Source organism: Bos grunniens, chromosome 5 (assembly GCF_055505025.1).
Source record: "Bos grunniens cultivar Pamir isolate PY7600 chromosome 5, Bosgru_T2T1.0, whole genome shotgun sequence".
Taxonomy (NCBI): Eukaryota; Metazoa; Chordata; class Mammalia; order Artiodactyla; family Bovidae; genus Bos; species Bos grunniens.
The window spans coordinates 101,098,315-101,119,690 of NC_141169.1; the positions used below are offsets into that span (position 1 = coordinate 101,098,315).

At 40.5% G+C, this 21,376-nt stretch overlaps 1 protein-coding gene across 4 annotated transcripts; it reads left to right on the top strand.

Annotated features, from left to right (window-relative positions):
• The first annotated feature begins 1,985 nt into the window (after positions 1 to 1,985).
• On the top strand, positions 1,986 to 20,845 carry LOC147372752 (C-type lectin domain family 2 member D11-like). 4 transcript variants are annotated; one of them, XM_086404228.1, is made up of 6 exons: positions 1,986 to 2,696; positions 13,747 to 13,804; positions 13,903 to 14,031; positions 17,080 to 17,255; positions 17,828 to 17,934; positions 19,932 to 20,845. In XM_086404228.1, the coding sequence occupies exons 2-6, from the start codon at positions 13,750 to 13,752 to the stop codon at positions 20,050 to 20,052; spliced, it is 588 nt and encodes a 195-aa protein (XP_086260354.1). In that variant the 5' UTR covers positions 1,986 to 2,696; positions 13,747 to 13,749; the 3' UTR covers positions 20,053 to 20,845. The 4 variants fall into 4 exon arrangements, 3 of the variants coding, with proteins under 3 accessions (XP_086260354.1, XP_086260355.1, XP_086260353.1); XM_086404229.1 differs by having other exon boundaries at positions 1,990 to 2,696; positions 13,676 to 13,804; XR_015164908.1 differs by lacking the exons at positions 1,986 to 2,696; positions 13,747 to 13,804 and adding an exon at positions 2,940 to 5,378 and having other exon boundaries at positions 17,080 to 17,148; positions 19,932 to 20,593.
• The last annotated feature ends 531 nt before the right edge of the window (positions 20,846 to 21,376 follow it).

Below are 21,376 nucleotides of genomic sequence, written 5' to 3' on the forward strand. Positions count from 1 at the left end.
CACGTTGCCTCTCACTGGATTCTTTCTGTGCTGAGACATAAAGAACTAGAGCTCTTGAGAATCCCCCAAAACACCACCTAATAGTTTTAAATCCATCATTATAGAATCACAGAGTATAGTTTCATTGTCTTAAAAATCCCCTGGCCTCCCCCATTCATCCCTCCCAATCTCTCCACCTTGGCCCTTCAGACATGTCTTTTCAACATCTCCATAGTTTTGCCTTTATCTAAATGTCAAATTGTTGCAATTTTACAGTATGCAGCTTTATTAGATTGCCTTCTTTCACTTAATAACCTGCATAAAAGGTTCTTTTTATGTCTTTTCTTCACTTGAGAACTTTTCTTAAAGTCCCCTGAACATTATGCCATTGTTTGACGAGTCTACAGTGTGTTTAGCCATTTATATATTAACAGGCATCTTGGTTGCCTCCAAGTTTTGGCAATCAAAAATACAGCTGCTATAGACACACCCGTGTAAGTTTGCATAAACATCAGTTTTCAACTCGTTTATGTAACTGCCAAGAAGTGAGACTGTTGGATCATCTGGCAAGTATATTAATTTCATAAGAAACTGACAAACTGTTTTCTAAAGAGTCATCTGCTTTTTATTGTCACCACTTGGTGAAACTTCTAAATCATTTCAAGGATCAAAATAATTCACCAGGAAAGAAATTTTTGTTCATCAAAGACTGATTTCTGCTGTTACTGTCTTGTTTTAAGACTCTGTTTGTAAACTCTGTTCCAACTGGACCAATCTCACTATAGCTGATCCTCAGGGTTGAAATCTTATCACCTCACAAAAGTCCAAAAAACGGGTGATGTAGACAGGTGATGATATATTTGCTGCTGCTGTTGTTTAGTCACTAAGTCCTGTCCAACTCTTTTGTGACCCCATGGACTGTGGCCCACCAGGCTCCTCTGTCCATGGGATTTCCCCAGCAAGAATACTGGACTGGACTACCATTTTCTTCACCAAAGGATCTTCCTGGACTGGGGATTGAACTTGTCTCTCTTGCATTGTCAGGCAGGTTCTTCATCACAGAGCCACCAGGGAAGCCTGATGATATATTTAAGATCTTTCAAAAATAAAAATGGAGTAACTATGGTTCACACATACAAAATGGAGCCAGATGGCCTTAGGTGGAGGTAGTTTCAGATGCATTCTTGCATCTGAGAACTTGCAGATGCATCACTGAGAACTTAAACTTTCTGAATTATATCAAACTCAAGACCATCACCAGACATTTTCAAAACAGTATCTGCAAGCACTGCCAGGTACAAACACAGTTTCAAAGCGCCTCCCTCCTACACCTGCAAATGTGTAACCATCCTGAACCCCAAAACAACTCCTGTTTAAACAAGCACTCTTATTTCTTCCCAACTCTAGTCCTAATTCCTGACAATTTATATAACCTTGTAGTTTTTGGCCTTTATAACCTTTCCTCATTTTGTAGCCTCAGAACGTAATAGCCTGGGGTTTTGATCTGTGTATGATCTCCTGAGAACAGTGGTGCTAACAAACCACAAATCAACACCTTTTAGAGTAGGTTTGTGTGTGGGTGGCTACACACAGCAGGGTTTCTGTCCTCAGGGGTCTTGGTTACCACAGGTTGAACCTCAGAGAGACAGAGCCTTGTCCCCATCTCTGCTAGGCCAGGGAGACTCGCAGGCTGTGGAAATTTATGCAGACGTTCTCCTGCTCTGCTAGGAAGGGACCCAGCGTGGCAGACAGCCTGAGCAGAGGGCTGTCCTCTTAGATCCACTGTTAGTCCACCAGGTCCCCATCAGGCGTTTGGCAGGTTGGAAAGGAGCCAAAGACCCTTCAACCGCAGGCATCCTGTTTACAAGTGTTCTGACTTCCTTTTCTGCCTCAACATCCTGAGAAATGAAACACGGGAAGTGGGGCGTAACATCTAGGGCGGAGCGCAGAAGATGGAGGATGGGGAGGGAGGGTTATATAGTACCATCTGGGGTACCATCCGGTCCATGGGCTTATTTTCCAGACCCTGCATCCGGTGTTTTCCTTAGAACTTGGCAGATGGTTGGGACCTGGATGTGGGAGACGGCTGCAAATGGAGAGGGATGTGGTCGCCCCACAGAGAAGCTGAAGCTGCCGGGAGAGGGCAGTGGTAGCAGCCCTGAGACGCCGCATCCCCCTGTTTGGCCACCTCTGCTGCTGCTGCTAAATCGCTTCAGTTGTGTTAGACTCTGTGCGACCCCATAGACGGAAGCCCACCAGGCTCCTCCATCCCTGGGATTCTCCAGGCGAGAATACTGGAGTGGGTTACCATTTCCTTCTCCAATGCATGCACGCCTGCTAAGTCGCTTCAGTCGTGTCTGACTCTGTGTGAGCTATGGACAGCAGCCCACCAGGCTCCTCTGTCCACAGGAGTCTCCAGACAAGAAAATGGAGTGGGTTGCCATTTCCTTCTCCATTGGCCACCTCTGGTCCAGAGCAAATTCATAGTGAAAGAAGAACCGCTACCACCCAGAGGAGAAGAGAATGAAGAAACTGCCTTCTTGATCTCAAACAGGTTGCAAACTCTCCAGGCCTGTTCCAATAAGGGGTGAACATCTGGCCTGGTTGGGTGATTTGAAAAAATTTGACTTGATTTCTCCCCAGATGACGGTGCGCCTAAGCCGCCCTCTTCATAGGAGTTTGCAGAACTTTAGTGGGTGACGAGGAGATTCCTTAGGGTAAGCTCGGTGGTCTAGGGATTAAGGGCTTTGAAAGGCTGAGAGAGGGTGGAGGCGTTCTTAGTGACCTGGTCCAGGGTCTTTCCCCTTTTTATTTCTCTGTCTGCCTCACTCCCAGGATTGTGTCATTATTGAAAAGTTAAGATCCCTTTGGAACTGCCTGAACTCCGCTCATTTCCAGAAACACAAAGGTCCCAGGTTCTTGGGGAGACTTGTCTTTCAGCTTTGTCTGAAGAGCCTAAAACTCCCTCTGGCAGAATAAGAATGTGTTTAAAAAAAAAAAAAAGGTTCCCTTCCTGGTGTCATGCAGGTTGAGTGTGTCACCTTTTTCATAATGTATTGCTTTTATTAACTGAAATTTCAGAAACAAAGACCTGATTGAGAAGAGGCGTTTTTTGGCTGGATTGTTAGAGCCCCAGCTTGGAGATACAGATGATACAGATGTAGCTCTGAGTTGTGACTGACAGACTTAAAAAAAAAGGAGGAAGTTTATTTATTTTTTTAAATGCGAGAAGCCATGGGTTCATTACAGAGCTTGTTTCTCAAGCATTAAAACTTTAGTTGATGAGAAGTGAAGTGTATTAAGGATTGGTTGCACGAACACAGGAAAGGGAGGGAGGGAGATCTTGAGGGTGACTATAAGATTTCTCAGGGTACCTTGAGGTCACAGGAATTGGCAGATGTTGCTCTGTCCTTTTGTGTGGTACAATACCAAGATACAAAGAAGTTCTAGTTCTTAAATTCTGAAATCAGACCCTCGCCTTCCAACTCCATTTTTGTATGCTGAACACTTCATTATAATGATTATTATAATTACTCTATTACTCTAATTATAATGATCACTCTATTATAATTTCAATTTGTCATTGCTCTTAGCTCTGTCAGGTTTTCAGTGGTACTATAAACCGTAATCTTTTAAAATGTCCCTGTCTTGACTAGACACCAGAGAGGACACTAACCTTGCCTCAGCCATTCTGGAAAATCCATCCAGACCTCTCCCACACAAGACCCAGGTACCTGCTTCATCCTCTTCATCAGAATTTGCAGAGCTTTTGTTTCTCAGCACCTACCATAGTAGTAAACAATCTGCAGATATTTGGTGACTGGATAAGAAGTGATTAGTAATGCAAAAAATATGGAAAAAATGAGGCTGCCACTCTTACTAGATACATTACACAGCTGCTACAATAGATAACCTCCTGAATTTCATTGATAGCACAGTGTATGTTTACTTATCACTCATGTAGCTGTGAAATATAGGAGGTTCTAGTTAGAATGCAGCTTTCTTCCACGTGGAAATTCAGGGACATAAGTTTCTTTTATCTTGAGGCTGTGCTACCTCTCAGGTCTCCTTGTTGTTATTGTCTTTTCATGAACAGAGAAAGGTAAAGGTTTTTGTGAAGGTATGTCTGAACTTAGGTGGCCTCAATCTGCAGGGACTTGAAACAGGACTTTGGTTTCTGGCCAGAGATTGAAGTCAGGCCAAGTGCTGAGTCCTGGCCATTAGGATTCATTTCCAGAAAATGAATTTCCACAGAGAAACCAAAACTAGTGAAACAAGTGAGACATTTATTAGGAGGGAAAAGAGTACATGTGCATAGGCACACACTGGCAAGCCCAGAGCGTCGGGTCCTTGTGGTAGTTCGAATCACTTTTATGCGATTTTCTTCTGGGTTTCCTTTGGCCAAACGTCTTGCTTTGGCTGGTTCTGAGTCCATATTTGGTGATTATCAGTGTCCTCCCAGGTGTGTGCCCACATTTCCTAGCCAAGATGGCTTCTAGTGAAGAGGCCTGTGGACAGGTTGACATTATTCCCTTTATGATCTACAAAGAGTCTTGCTGCAGGTGTGTTCTTGGAAAGGTCCTCTGGACCTTGAGAATGAGAAAAGTACTATCTCATTTCTGGGCAGGGCTTAGCTCCTCCTCCTCTTTATCTTGGGATACCTGTCCACAGGGGACAAAATCCAGCTATACAGCCCCAAGTCCATTTAGCTCCTGCCTCATGTACATTTCCAACAGCACAAGAGATGACTCTAAACATGGCCACCTGATGTGAAGAGTCGAGTCATTGGAAAAGACCTTGATGCTAGGAAAGACTGAAGGCAGGAGGAGAAGGGGATGACAGAGGATGAGATGGTTGGATGACATCACTGACTCAGTAGACATGAGTTTGAGCAAGCTCCAGGAGATGGTGAAGGACAGGGAACCCTGGTGTGTTGCAGTCCATGGGGTCATAAAGAGTTGGACATGACTGAGTGACTGAACAACAAAAACATGTACATTTTTGGAAGATCTGCACCCAGTGACATAGTGACATGATGCCATTCAGTTGCTAAGTCACGTCCAACTCTTTGTAACCTCGAGGACTGTAGCATACCAGGATCCTCTGTTCTCCATTATCTTCCAGAGTTGGAAGTTCACTTTCACTTTCATCAAGAGCCTCTTTCGCAATGAGAGGCGGAGTCTGAACTTGGAGGGTGCTAACTCCATCCAGTTCAGGTAGAGTCTGAACTGGAAGGAAATGTTAACAGAATTTCCTTTCAATTCACATTTCCTGCTTTGCAACTACTGAGAAAAGGTACCACCAAATGCTTTTTTGAAACATGACAATGACAGAGGTGTCTTTAAAAATCTTAGAGACAGACTCTACCTATAGAGTGAACATGGAGCAGTGGAGATCTGGTAAGGTAAAATTGATAAACTTTGACATAACAAAATGGTAGTTGTGGAAGGGAGTTCTTATACTACTGACCACTGACAACAGAGGAGAAATTGTGCTTCAGAAGTATCAGTACTTCACAGTTAACTTTCATAGAAGGAGAGATATTTTGAGGGACTAGAGGTGGGTGAGAGGGAAGGTGTGTAATTGTTATATTAGTTATTCTGCTACTAGTATGTTACTTAAATATTACTGCACAGTGAATTATGTTATAGGAGGTTAAGAGAAAAATGGTCTTTGGCTTTTGTTTTTAATTAGTCTTTGTATTTTCTCCAGGTTGCTGGCCACTTGCATCCTGGAAACTCACATTATGATGTTAAGTAATAGATTACTGTATTTCAGAGGTGATGGCAAACAGACACTAATAATTTTGTAATACATATACTAATAAAAGTTGCCTATACCTACTGTATAGCACAGGGTACTCTGCTCAATATTATGTAACAAACTAAATTGGAAAAGAATTTGAATAAGGTAAAATAAAATAAGATAAAATAAAATTTTAAGTAAATACAAAAGTATGTTTTCTTTCCATTGGGCACAAATTTCCCTGCAAAGTTTCCTTTTTGAATTAAGGGTAAATGTGATTTTCAGTAATATCATTAAGTGTTTCAGCTGAAATCTATTGAGGCTCATTTATGTGTCCAAATAATTTTCTTTGTCTTTCCCTCTATTTCCCTCTTTATGTCCCTTTCTCTTTCTCATGGAGTCTAGTGTACTTCTGTTATTTATATATAGTTATTTATGTATATATAGTATATATAGTGTACTTCTGTTATTATATCTCTCTCTTATTTTCATTCTCTGATCCTTTGATCATAGTGGATCTTAAATGGCTAAGCTTTATATCATCCTTTTCAGAGTACATTACCAAAGTAGTTTATATAATATCTTACCAGATATTGTCAGTAGTGATATAAAAATATGAACATCTTTTAAATATAATCATTTTAGTTAAACAGTTTTGATTTAATGAGAGCATCAGAGTATTAATGTAACATAGTGATTGATTATTAAAAGTATTTGTTGAAATATAGTACCTATCTGGTTAATGTTATTATCAATATCACTGCATTAAAAAAAAAAAATTGTAACCTCCTGTCATTCTCCCCTGATGTTAGCCAAGAATTAATTTCTTACTGTTCTCTAAAGAGACTTTTATTTAATAAAGCCATGAATAATTATTGACAAAATAAAAAGGTTAACTGCAAAAACTAGGACTATTGGTGAAACTGTTTGGTGTCATTAGAGGGGCTCCAAAGAGCTCCGGTACCACAGTTCTTTATCTTTGATCCCAGAAAGAATTCAGTGAGAGGCAAAGTGATCCATAAGTAAACGTGAAAGTCACAGTCGTGTCTGACTCTTTGCGAACCCGTGGACAGTAGTCTGCCAGGCTCCTCTGTCCATGGAATTCTCCAGACCAGAATACTGGAGTAGGTAGCCATTTCCTTCTCCAGGGTATCTTCCCAACCCAGGGATCAAACCCATATTTTCCATATTGCAGGCAGATTCTTTACCATCTGAGTCACTAGGGAAGCCCTGGTGATAGATAAGAAGTGATTTATTAGAATAGAACACTTGTGAGGCTTTCAAGTGGGTGGGCAGTGTCCTCCTGCACTGCAGAACTTACTGGGCTACAGCTTTATAATCAAAGGAAAAGTAGGTGGGGGAGAAGACCTCTGTCTTTGCTGAGTACATGTCATGCTTCTATCATCAGCTAATCCAGGTTGATCAAGAGTTTCCTTTGCCTAGATGGTCAAGCTAAGTCCACAAATTTTTTTTTTTTTTTTTTTAATGTGTGCAGAGAGCATATCACAAGAATCGTTAACTTACTGAGCTCACTGCACAGGATTAGGGTCTCACTGTGCCACTGTTTTATTGTTTTGGGATGTGTCTCATGCTTCTATCACATGATTCTGTTCTAGACAAGTCTGCTTGGTTTTGTGGTTAAGCAAATCTGCTTTCTTGAATAATCATTAAATTACAGTGGTTTCCCATATATTGCTTTTTGCTTTTCTTTTGTAACTGAAAAACAGATGTGGAGGTTCAGGGCAGGACTAAAGCCATCTATCAGCAATCCTTTAGCATTTTTATTTTATAGCAAGTTTAATGAGAAAAAGAACGTAGTTCATACATGTTTGTACTTTAGTCCAAGAAAAAGAATTCCTTTTACTGAACATCTAATTTCTGCTAAAATATGCATTTTCTTCTTTTTCTTTCCTTATCACCTCTCACTGCATTTTATTTTTTATCTGGGACAACAGGATATTGAAGTTATTGAGACACAGGGTTCATGTTTAATGAAAAAGAAAGTTCTTAAGGAACATTAATATTTTTCTAGTTAAGCCAAGTGCTTATGTAGCTGAAGCTATTTGACCAATGCAAATGTGAAATCTTTTTTTTTTTTTAATTTAAACTTTCTGAAAACTAACTAAGTTTTCTAGTATCTGAAATTAAAGTTAAAACCAGTAGACCTGTAATATGATTCACTTCTCTGTTTTTCTGTGACATAATTTCTAATACCACTTTTTCAAACTAGAAATTTGAAGGTTATTGTGTTCAGAGTGTAATATAAAAGCCATATGAATTTAGAGAGAGACAGGAAGAGGACACACCACAGGAGAGTGTACAGGAGGAAGACATTTTCCTCTGCTCTTCTGATTTAAGAATTAAGTTGACATGAGACAGATAACAATTAAAAATCAAACAACAGCTTACAGACTGAAACATACATGCAACTTAGTGTTGAGAGTTAACTTTTATTTATGGGAATTTTTAGGGCTTCAAGCCTGAAAGACAATGTCTCATGTAACCCCATAAAAACTGCTATGAGGAGAGGGGGGAGGAGTCAGGTTATGTAGAAGTTTGGAACAAGGGGCAGGTAATCTGAACATCCAAAGATTATTGTGATTTAAAGAAAACCAGATATCCCAAGCTAAGGAATGTAGTGATTTCTTTGTACTAGAAGATGCAAGAGTCTGGGCTCACTGAAATCATTCCCTTGATATGCACCTCAGCTGTCTGGGCTGGTCTCCTGCACTTTTCCTTAGTGCTCACGGCAGGGAGGGCTGCAGCTTAATGACTGCCAGGGAGGAACCATCATTCTCCTTCCTAAGCACACTCCAGGCTCAGAATTTCACATTTGGAGGGTCAAAACTGCTGACGGCTGTGACATCCTTGTTTATTGATACGGCAAGAAATTCCACATCTCAAGTTGAATCATACGTATACATGAGACAGACCCAGGAAAACTGAGTAACTCACCAAAATGGCCAACAGCTTCACCTTAAATAGCATCTTCAGCTAAAGACAAAAGATGTTGGGGGTAGTGGTTTGGGACTTCAGAGAAAAGGAAATAGAAATGGAAAAGCAAAAGTTTGATGAATAAATGTTTGCATGGCTGTGCAGAGACAAAGATCTTTAGGGCCATGATGGACTCTGATCTCTAGGCCCTGCCCAGTCTCCCCCACCACACTCAGGCCCATATTCTTTGCAGGTATTTCTGGTGATAGCTCTCTTTTAAACAGCCCCTCTATCTAATTTTTTTTAGACAGATAGGGAGAAGATCAAAGATTCTTCCTGGATTTTGGGTGCTTTGCTGATTTCCAGGTTGAAATAATCTACATGCTGAAGAGACATTTTTGGGGTGGCAAATTTTATTTCCATACAAAAAAACAGAACAGAAGTAAGTAAGCAAGAAAGAGAAATGAAACATGGAACAATGAAGGGTGTTAGGAGAAAATATAGAGAAATAAAGAAGAAGAAAAAGGGAGGACTTTTAGAATACCGTACTTAGTCACTCAGTCACGTCTGCCTCTTTGTGACCCCATGGACTGTAGCCCACCAGGCAAGAATACCACGACCTCCTCCAGGGGATCTTCCCAACCCAGGGATCAAACCCAGGTCTCCTACATTGCAGGCAAATTCTTTACCAGCTGAGCTACCAGAGAAGCCCCTTTTAAAATATAAGTAAGGGGCAAATAGGAGATTCATTGGAGAGAGGTAAGGGGAGATTCACATCTTACTCTTCTAACAATGAAAAAAATTGTGGAAATGGAGAAAGCAATGGCACCCCACTCCAGTACTCTTGCCTGGAAAATCCCATGGATGGAGGAGCCTGGTGGGCTACAGTCCATGGGGATGCTAAGAGTCGGACACAACTGAACGACTTCACTTTCACTCTTTGCTGTCATGCATTGGAGAAGGAAATGGCAACCCACTCCAGTGTTCTTGCCTTGAGAATCCCAGGGACAGAGAAGCCTGGTTGGGCTGCTGTCTACGGGGTCGCACAGAGTCAGACACGACTGAAGCAACTTAGCGGCAGCACCAGCAAACTTAAAAAAGTATTCACAACCTAAAAGTTGAGAGTATTACCGAGCCCAAGTTCACTCTGCTCACCCCTGACAATAGGCTAATGAATCTGAGAGACAAGGTGTTAAGGCAAGGAATATGACTTTATTCAGAAAACTGGCTGACCAAGAAGATGGCTGACTAACATCTCGAAGTAACCATCATGTTGGGGTCTGGATTCCAGGGTATTTTATGGATCAGGTGGGGAGAGGTGAATCAAAGTAAAAAGAAAATAATTGATTTTTGTCGGTATCTCATAGAATAGCAAGCCTCATGCAGAGGGATGTGTTAGTTTCACTTCTTTACATCAATCATGGGTGGTGTGACATGAAATATTTGCTGTGATATCAATAAACAAAGATGAAACAGCTCTCTGCAGTTCTGGCCGCCAAATATGAATTTCTCAGTCACGCTGGTAATCAACAGGGGAGGGGTGCCATTTCCCACACAAAGAACAGGAATGTCATAGCCCTTCACAGATGAGAGGAGTCAGACTCTCTCCCTGTGAGCCAAACTAAGGCACCCTCGCCCAAGAGGCAGGCAGAAGTGGGGCAGGCAGGGCTCCCTGAGGCAGGCCAGTGTGTATGCCTGTAATAACAAAAGCAGTGAAATGAGAGTTAAAGTCGAAGAAACAGATCCTGTATGGAGTCAAAATTAACCCTTCCTGGTTACGAGAGTTACGTTTTATTCAGTGGGAACTTTTAGAACTTAAGCCAGGGAGAGAGCATCTCAAATAACCCTGAGAGAACTGCTCCAAGGAGGCAAGAGAGGAGCCAGGTGGTATAGAAACGTTGCAACAAACAGCATGTAGCCTTTGAATATCAAAAGATTTTTTTGTAAAAAACCAGATATCCCAGGTTAAGGAATTTAGCACTTTTCTATGTATGGGAAGATGCAAAAGTCTGGTCTCACTGAAATCATTCCTTTGATATGCACCTCAACTATCTGGGGTCAGTATCCTGTGTTTTCATATCCTGAGTTCCTTCAGGGCTCAGCATAGAGAGTGGCTGCAGTCTGAGGGCTACTAGAAGGAGGGATTTCTCCTCTTCCTAAGTTCCCTCAGGGCTCACCAGCTCACCATTCTATGATGACTGCGATTGCTGATTACTGTGGCATCCTTTGCTTACTGTTATGGCCGGAAATCTTCCATTTCTCAGAAGTCATAACATACGGAATTTCAAGACAATTTTGCTTTAATGCAGAACCGGAAAGAATGAAGATGGAAAGTTTCATATGGAGCCAAAATCCAAATGCCATTGTATAGCATTTAAAGAAGTCATTCCTATATTCCCCGCCGCCTAGCATTTAAACTGAGGCTCCTGAACATTCTAGGAGATATAGGTGCAATGAGTGAAATGTGGCAGTTAAAGTTAGCAGGAACTTCTTAAAAGTATAATTAACATTCAGTAAAATTCACCTTTTGGTGTACATTTCTATGAGTTTTGACAAATACATATAATCATGTGGCTACCGCACAATAAGAGTACCCCCCACACCCCTTAACACACACACACATGCTCTCTGTATATATTTCTTTCCTCTCTCCTCATCATTTGGCAACCAATGATTTGTTTTCTGTTTTGAAACTCTTGCATTATAAGAATGCCTACAGAGTCAGGCTTTTCTCACCAGCATAATGCATTTGAAATTCATTTATATTATACCGTATATCAATAGTGTAGACTTAATAAGGAGAGACATTATTCACAAGGACTATCACCATAGGAAACACTCTGTGAAAAAGATTCTCATTTTTAAGTAAGGCAAGGAGGGGAACAGAACACTGTTTGGAAGGGAGAGCGAGGTGGAAGAGCAGGTGGCATTTCCAAAGTCACACTTCTCACTTGTGTTCTAGGAACATGAGGTAGTGATCACACATGAGTTGGGAAGCATCTCACTGCTTTCTTTAGTGCCTTTTTACATTTTCAAGCAATCCAGAGTTTTTGAGGTCTTTGGGGAAGAGAAAGTCTCAGTAAAATTTACTGAGTCAAAGCAAAATAATAAATGAGCAATTGTAAGCATGGGGTGAAGCTTTTCTTTTTCTTAGTACAAAGTGGTCTTTATTTACCTTTTTCCCAGCTGAAGGATATTTGAATTGTTGCCAGTTTTTGGTGACAATAAATAAAGTTATCATAAATGTTCAAATATAGGTTTTTGTGTAAATGGAAATTTCCATTCCTCTTGCATAGATACCTAGGGATGGCATTGCTAGGGCATGTGATGAGGTTATGTTTGCCACACCTCACTGCCAAGCTGTTTTCCAAAGTGGCTGTACTGTTGCATTTTCAACAGTTTATGAGAATTCCATTTGTATCATTTCTTCACCATCATTCAGTTTTGTTATTGTATTTGCCACTCTGATACACATCTTGTGGCAGCTCACTGGATTTTATGTTTCCCTAGTGACTAGTTGGAGCTTTCCAGGTGGCTCAGTGGTATAGAGAATCCCCCTGCCAAGCAGGAGAAATAGGTTTGATCCCTGGGTTGGGAAGATGCCCTGGAGAAGGAAATGGCAAACCATTCCAGAATTCTTGCTTGGGAAATCCCGTGGACATAGGCACCAAATCCTACAGACAGAGGAGCCTGGCAGGCTACAGTCCATGGGGTCGCAAAACAGTCAGACAAGGTTTAGAAACTAAACAACAACAATGACTGGTTGTGTTGGTTTCTTGATCCATGGGAGCCAGCAGGAGTGATAGGAGCTGCCTATGGCCACGCAAGTCCACAGTCCCTAGGGTGAAAGGTGGCCTGGGTTACCAGGAGCCTGCCAGGAGTCTAATTTCACAGTAGTCACTTGGCTCACTGGAGCTGGCAGACACTGGGGAGAGGGGACCTTGGTTAGTGAGTCTGCAGGGTGTCACCCAGGGCTGAAGGAGTCAGACTGATGTGATGCTAGAGCAGGTAGACCTGGAATCTGTAGTGAAGTCAAGCACCGTTTTACTCTCTTTTTGCCACAGGGAGAGGGTCTCTCTCTCTGCTGGACTGCAGAGTCCTGAGGGAAGGGTTTGGGGGGCCTGGTCCCCAGGAGTTCACCAGGAGGCAAGTGTCACAGGAGCCCCACCTGGAGCTGCTGGAATTGGCAGGTGCAGTGGGAGACAGGAGCTTGGCTCCTAGGAGCCCACAGGAAACCCGGGGTGGAAGCTGTCTGTGACTGCATTATGTGCCAGAATTGCTGGAGTGCAAGGAGCTGGGATGAGGCAGGGAGTGGGTGTGCCTGGAATACTTGTCTCTTGGGAAGGTATTTTCATGTGCAGATAATTTTCAAATTATTTCTAGTGGGAGGTGAGTGAATACCATGTCTAGAAACACTTTCACTTCTTCCTAATCTCTATATGTCTTTTATTTACTTTTCTTGCCTTATTGGCACTGATAGAACCTCTAGGAAAATGTTAAATTGGATTGGTGAGAACAGGCATCCTTGCCTTGTTCCTGACCTTTAGAGGAAGGCATTCACTTTTTCACCATTAAGTATCATGTTAGCTATACTATTTCTATGAAAAGTGAAAGTTCAGTTCATAATTTGCTGGGCTTTGTTATTTGGGATGACTCATGTTTCTCCACATTTTATGTCTATGCCTGCATGCATGCGTGCATGCTAAGTTGCTTCAGTCATGTTTGACTCTGGGCGACCTTACGGACAGCAGCCCACCAGGCTCCTCTGTCCGCTGCATTCTCTAGGCAAGAATACTAGAGTGGGTTGCCATTTCCTTCTCCTTTTATGTCTATATCGATGGTCTTATCCTTGCTCTTCTCTTGTTCTGTTAATGTGATGAATTATATTGATTAGTTTTTTAATGTTCCTCTTAGAACTTCTAACCAAATTTGTTATTTGTGGAGGTAAATCTGGATTGTGTGCATGTTTCATTTTCATTCTGATTTCTAGTCTGTCTGTCTCTTACTCTCTTATTAGCTCTTCTTAGAATAACTGGAAGACTCTCCAGGGGAAAAATACTGTTTCTCTTATCTCTGGGTCATTTTTAGGCCATGGCCATCTCTCCTGGACTTGGACCTTTGGTGAGAGATTTTGGCAATAGGGGAGGTGAGGTACAGTGGATTTTACATGTTGATTCTGTGATAAATTTAAGTTTTTCTTTTAATGCTTCCATAAAATTGAGATTGTGACATTTCTATTTATAGATAAAGATCTCCGAAAGAAATGCCTAGCAATTATATCTCCTGTTACACCTGCCAAGTTTTGCTGCTGCATCCTGATTATTTTTATACTTGTAGCTCTATATTTGGTGACACTTTCTGCTCTTCTGGCAGGTGAGTTCCCTGTTCTCCAAACTGTACCATGTTCTTTGCATATTCACATTGTCAATAAGTATTTACTGAGCTCCATTATGTGCCAGGGTGTGTGATATGTTTGAGGTATATCAGTAAAGAAAACATAAAATATTCCCAGGGAACTCCTATTCTATTAATAGCAGGAAGATGCAGATATTCTAATATAAGGTAACAGATTGACATGAATATAAGTGTCCAGGGTAAGCCTCCTTGACAAGATGACTTTTCAGCAAACTTGAAGGAGATGAAGGAGCCATGTGGCTATGTGGAGAAAGCACTCCAGATGGCAGGAACAAGTAGAATGAAAGGAAGAATCTCTTGGTAGGTTTGGGGAACAGCATGGAGACTTCTACAGCTGAAGCAAGGTGGGAATGAGGAAGAGTAACGGGCTGGGGGTCAGGGAGGTCACAGCCTAATGAGGCAGGTAAAGACTTGAGCTTTTAATCTGAGCGCAGTGGGGGGTACCAGGAAAAGGGAAATTGTAGGAGAGGAATGCCATGATCTAAATTTCATTAGAATGAAACCATTTTGACTGTTGGAAGAAAAGTTAGACTTTGGGAACACCTACTAGAGTAACCTTATAGAAATCCACACCAGAGGGGACTGTGGCTTGGCCCTGGTGATAACAGTGGAGGTGGGACCTGGTGGCACAATCTATCTCGAAAGTTGAACCAACAATATTTCCTATCAGATTGCATAGGGAGGAAAAAGTGAGGTTATGAAGGAAAAACACTTATTCTTCCCATAGCCTATACTCTGATATCTTGCTGGTTTCAGAGCATCTAACAAGGGCCCAAATATTTTTATACATATTTAACAGAAATACATATAAAGGAGCATTTCCAGAGACACTGGAAATACTACATCGTATTGTGGTACTAAAATCAATAGTTGAACTATGCCATGTTTTGTCTACTAGATGGTTTTATACCCCTAAGAGATGTAGCATAGTAAAATCTAGGAAAGGTAAGGAGTTTGCCTTTCTTTTGTCAAGAGTAAGAAGGACTGATATTAAGGAAGATGTGGGGAAAAGGAAATCTGTATGATGCTAAGAAAGCGTACTACAGGAATCAAATGCCACAGAAATTGATTTCCTTAAAACCACTACTCTCCATGGACCCCTGAGAAGAGAGATGCACAGATTCTGTGCTTGAAGATCAGTGGATGATGGCTTTTGTGCCTGAGATAAGACTGTTAGTGATGACTCTGGGAGGCAACAATCAAATGTACAATATGTACTTTAAGACTGACCTCAGGGGAAAAAGTCACCATATAAAAAAATATATATAGAGATATATATTATATATATATATATATATATATTCATATGTTAGTTTTTCACAGAACATCTTTCCAAGGCAAATTCTCAATCTAATAAAATCATTTATTAGATTACTACACTAAGCTAGTGGTAACAACTACCACTAGCTTGCACTCAGCAAGCGACCACAGATCTCAATGTTGCATTTTCCAAGAAACCAAAAAAAGAAAAGAGATCTCAGAGAAGTCTGCTCTTTTGGCAAGCAGCAAAGTACAATCACTTTTCCACACACTAACTAGCAGTTGGTATTTTATAAATGGTTAAAGCTGGTAGCATTTAACGAGGCATTAGAGATATTAGTTGGAAGTTCATTCAGTTCAGTTCAATTCAGTCACTCAATCGTGTCCGACTCTTTGTGACCCCATGAATCACAGCACGGCAGGCCTCCCTGTCCATCACCAGCTCCAGGAGTTCACTCAGACTCACGTCCATCGAGTCCGTGATGCCATCCAGCCATCTCATCCTCTGTCGTCCCCTTCGCCTCCTGCCCCCAATCCCTCCCAGCATCAGAGTCTTTTCCCATGAGTCAACTCTTCGCATGAGGTGGCCAAAGTACTGGAGTTTCAGCTTCAGCATCATTCCTTCCAAAGAACACCCAGGACTGATCTCCTTTAGGAAGGACTGGCTGGATCTCCTTGCAGTCCAAGGGACTCTCAAGAGTCTTCTCCAACACTGCAGTTCAAAAGCATCAATTCTTGGGGCTCAGCTTTCTTCACAGTCCAACTCTCACATCCATACATGACCACTGGAAAAACCATAGCCTTGACTAGATGGACCTTTGTTGGCAAAGTAATATTCATTACAGCTCAGCAATTCTGCATATAACCCAGAGTTGGGTGGCCTCCATAAAGAGTGTTTAGTACATAGACAAGGATCTGAGAATATGACTCTGGAAGCAAAATAATATGAAATTGTGTAATGGATGGTGCCAAAATACATATAAAGTAAAACTGTGCATTCTGATAAACAAACACATTGGGCATGGAAGACGTTTCTAACAATCAGTCTGCCTATGGAAAGTAGGTCCTGTTCAGATTTTAAGAAAAACAAAATGCTGTTTGCACAGCCATAAAAGTACAAGAGTCTAGTTTATATTTGGCCATGTTTTTCTTCAAACTTCTCATTTTGGAATTTAGTTTTGCTCTACTTACATATATGAACACATGTGTGTATATATGTACATACATACATATGTTATGTATATAAAAAAAGACCAACCTCAGGATGGTAGGTGGAGTAATAGGTAAAAGGGATGAGAAAATTTATTTGTTATGCTTCACTGTGTCTGTCCAACTTTTACTGAGAAGCAGAGAGCTGGTTGCACAAATCTATATGTAATGAATGGTGCCAACACACAGATAAAGAAAAACTATTCTTTGGGAAAAACAGAGTTTGGGCTTGGAAGACATTTCTAAGAATCTGTCTACCTATAGAAAGTAGCCCCTGTTCAGATTTTAAGAAAAACAAAATGCTATTAGCCAAGGCCATAAAAGTACAAGAGTCTAGCTGTTCTTTGGCATGCTTTTCTTCAAAGCCCTCATTTTGGAATTTAGTTATACAGTACCTACATATACATGTACACACGTGTATCTATGTATATATACATATGGAAAAAAAGACTGACCTCAGGATGGTAAGTGGAAATATAGATTAAATGGATGAGAAAATTTATTTGTTATGCTTCACTGTGTCTTGCCAACTTTTAGTGAGAAGCAGAGAGACAGACTTACTCATTCTGTATGTCAGCTGCCCAAAAGGATGGATTGGATTTGGGAGTAAGTGTTTTTATTTTTCTGAAGACTCAAAGAATTGGACATTCAGTCAGACATCCTGTATTTCAGTGGGAGCTGTTCTTGCTCAGTTTGAAACTGAGGAGGAGCTGGTAAGGAATATTTTTGGATCATGTTCTTTGTTAAATACTTAGCCCCTGAGAAGGATATAGGCCGCACAGGGTGACAGCTGAAAGAAGAGGAAGGCTCCCATTCCAGGCAGACTTGGGGGCCTAGAGTGCATATTAGTGCCTGATATTTCTTGGGTATGTTCTCTGCCTGGAACTCTGTGAGACGATTTGGACACATTCTGTCATGTAATCCTCATAGTTAATCTTCAAATTAGATATATTGTTCCCATTGTAAAAAAGAAGTATGGTAATCCTGTAATTTATCATCCAAGTTGGGACATTTTGGGCAGTGAAAGGGACAATATTATGTTGGAACCACAGGCATAACCTGGGACTTTCCCAGTCACGTTGAGATGTGTGATCACTTTAATGTAATTTAGGATCAGAGACATTTGTGTGACTTAAGCTGAGAACTGGGGACTAGTCTTCTCCCTTCAATGTCTAAGCTTCTCAATCTTACCAGGCTGTCATCCAAGGAGAGAAAGCTGGGGGGAAGAGGACTTAAGGGTAAAATGAAGGAGACATGTGTTTTTGCTTTCTGTGTTTTATAATAGAACTTTCTGAGAAGATACAAAGGCATTTTTGACCATTGGATTGGCCTCAGCAGAGAATCATCACATCATGCTTGGAAGTGGACAGACAACTCTAAATATAACGGCTCGTAAGTTTTTAGACTGCCTTCTATTCTATGTGCATATGGGTGTGAGTTGTATCTATGGGAAAATAAATTTAATATCATGGAAAGTTTGCTGCACTATGAGGTATAAAATAGAAATCCTTTGTATGCTCTTCTGTTTATTATCTGTGCCTTTGGGAAAACTTTACGTATCATGTTTTTAATTGAAATCTTTAGCATGATGACGACACTGGACATAGTTCTCCCGCTTTCACCCACTGACTTTAACTGTGCTGAAATCCGTATTTAGAATGTAGAGAGAGCAGCTGAGGTACTCTGGGATCCTACCATCTTGGAAAGCCACTGAAGAGTTGGTATCCACAGACCCTCAGTCCACTCTGCCCGCTGCCCTGTCCATTCCTAAAAGGAAGGTCATCAGAGAACCAGTGGGAATCCCTCCTGTGATAATTTATCCCTGGAAGGAACTTAGGAACACATCTTGGGTTGTGAACACTTCAGTGGGAATGTTTTAAATGTAACCATTACTTTGGAGCATATAGAAGGGGCAATCACTTCCCGCAATCAAAGCTAAGCCCATTTAAGAATTTACTAGTAAGCACATATGTTTATTTTCACACATGTATGAAACAGGTCAGGAGAACACTGAAAATCATGTTCCCTGAAAGCTAATTAAAATAATCAGTAAATGATCAAAAATAAGAATAGAAAAGAGTTTTATTTGAGCCAAGTTGAGGACTAGCCCAGAAGCCCACTTCCCAGATTTACTCTGAGAAACTGCTTCAGAGAAACACGGTTTCTGGCCCTGTTTTACATCTTGTCAGAAAAGAGAATATTAAACAAGTCAGAGTTACATTTCAGAGTTACATTCCTTCAAGGTTTTGCTTTAAAAAAAAAAAAGAATAGACCAGCAAGTACATGGTGGGTCAATATGGCATTGGCACCTGGGAAGGGAGTCTTATCATCGAAGCAGGACCAGCATTGGTGTCTCAAGAAGAGAGACATTTAAACTTTATTTTTAATTTGGACATTCTTTACTTCTGGTCAGTGTGCCCTTTTGATTAATAATTAATGTAGATGTACAGTGGATGCTTATTATGGTACAGACAGACCTTTGTAAATTAAAGAAAACCAGATATCCCAGGTTAAGGAATTTAGCACTTTTCTATGTATGGGAAGATGCAAAAGTCTGGTCTCACTGAAATCATTCCTTTGATATGCACCTCAACTATCTGGGGCCAGTATCCCGTGTTTTCATATCCTGAGTTCCTTCAGGGCTCAGCATAGGGAGTGGCTGCAGTCTGAGAGCTACTAGAAGGAGGGATTTCTCCCCTTCCTGAGTTTCCTCAGGGCTCACCAGCTCAGCATTCTGTGATGGCTGCTTTGCTGATTACTGTGGGATCCTTTGCTTACTGTTATGGCAGGAAATCTTCCATTTCTCAGAAGTCATAACATATGGGATTTCTAAGACAATTTTGCTTTAATGCAGAACCGGAAAGAATGAAGATGAAAAGTTTTATATGGAGCCAAAATCCAAATGCCATTGTATAGCATGTAAAGAAGTCAATCCTATATGTTTTCCCCCTGCCTAGCATTTAAACTGAGTAGATTTTTAATATGTCACAAACAGACTATTTTATAGCATAGTATTCAAGTTAAGTGATGTATAAGCCAGAATGACTTACTGATATTTCAGTATGTGACAATTTGTTTTATCACCACCCATGGCAGCAGTTCACTTGGCTACAACAGTGAGCCCTAGTTAAATACCTAGTCTATAACATAACTGACTTTGGGATGGATGATGATAATCTTCCAATATTCCAGTAGCGACTTTGAGAATATAAAAGGAACTGAATACAGAAATGGTGTATACTTACTCAGAAGCCTTATGAGCAACAGATTTTCATTTTTCTCTTGTCCACATTAAATATACCTGGAGTGGGGGTGCTAAAGATTGTAGAGGAGAAATAAATGTAGATGTCCAGCCTATGTTTTTTTAACATTTTCATGTTTGGTTTTAGGTTCATCATCACAGGAGATGGGGAACGTGGCTACCTGAATGACCTTGGAGTTAGCAGTGCCAGAAGTTATACAGATAGAAAATGGATTTGCAGCAAACAAATAACGTCTGCATGTCCTTAAATTCTTCAAGGCGTTTTTAGGGAATTTCACACACCATCCCTAAGAGATGCATTAAAAATTGTTTATATATAAATATTTTATTATAAATGTTTATATATATACATTATAAACAGTTGCTCTATTGCTTGCTTGCCAAAAATATCAGCAATATTTATTCATAGTGTTTGTTAACCGCACAGAAGCAAGCTATACTTGAATGACATAAGGATTTGGAAGAGTGAGATTCTAAATTAAGCAGGTGTTAAATGAGTTGATGTTTATGTTTTGAACCCATAAATATTAATGAATTCCCTTTTTTCTATACGAACAGCACTTTTTTTGCATATATGGGACCTTAAAACTACAGATGTGGTGGTTCAGGGTAGGAATAGAGGCTAAATCCATCTACCAACAAATACTTTAGCATTTTTATTTTATAGCAAGTTTAATGAGAAAAGAAGGTAGTTCATGCACATTTGTACTTTAGTCCAAGAAAAGGAATTCCTTTTACTATATGTCTAATTTCTGCTAAAATAAAAATTTTCTTCTTCTTCTTTCCTTATCTCCTCTCCCTGCATTTTATTTTTTATCTGGGACAACAGGATATTGAAGTTCCTGGGTCACAGGGTTCATGTTTACTGACAAGAAAGTTCTTAAGGAACATTAATATTTTACTAGCAAACCAAGTGCTTATGTAGCTGAAGCAATTTGACCAATGCAAATGTGAAATCTATTTTTTTTATTTAAACTGTTTCTGAAAATTAACTAAGTTTTCTAGTACATGAAATTAAAGTTAAAACCAGTAGACCTGTAATATGATTCACTTCTCTGTTTTTCTGTGACATAATTTCTCACACCATTTTTCAAACTAGAAATTTAAAGGCTATTGTGTTCAGAGTGCAACATAAAAGCCATGTGAATTTAGAGAGAGACAGGAAGAGGATACACCACAGGAGAGTGTAAGGGAGGAAGACATTTTCCTCTGCTCTTCTGGTTTAAGAATTAAATTGACATGAGACTAATAACAAATAAAATTCAAACAAAAGTTTGCAGACTGAAAAAATACATACAACTTAATGTTGAGAGTTACCTTTTATTCGATGGGAATTTTTAGGGCTTCAAGCCTGGGAGACAATGTCTCATGTAACCCCATAAAAACTGCTCTGAGGAGAGGGAGGAGGAGTCAGGTTATGTATAAGTTTGGAACAAGGGGCAGGTAATCTGAACATCTGTAGTTCTGGCCTCCAAATATGAATTTCTCAGTCGTGCTGGTAAGCAGCAGAGGAGGGGTGCCATTTCCCACATAAAGAACAGGAATGTCATGGTCCTTCACAGATGAGAGGAG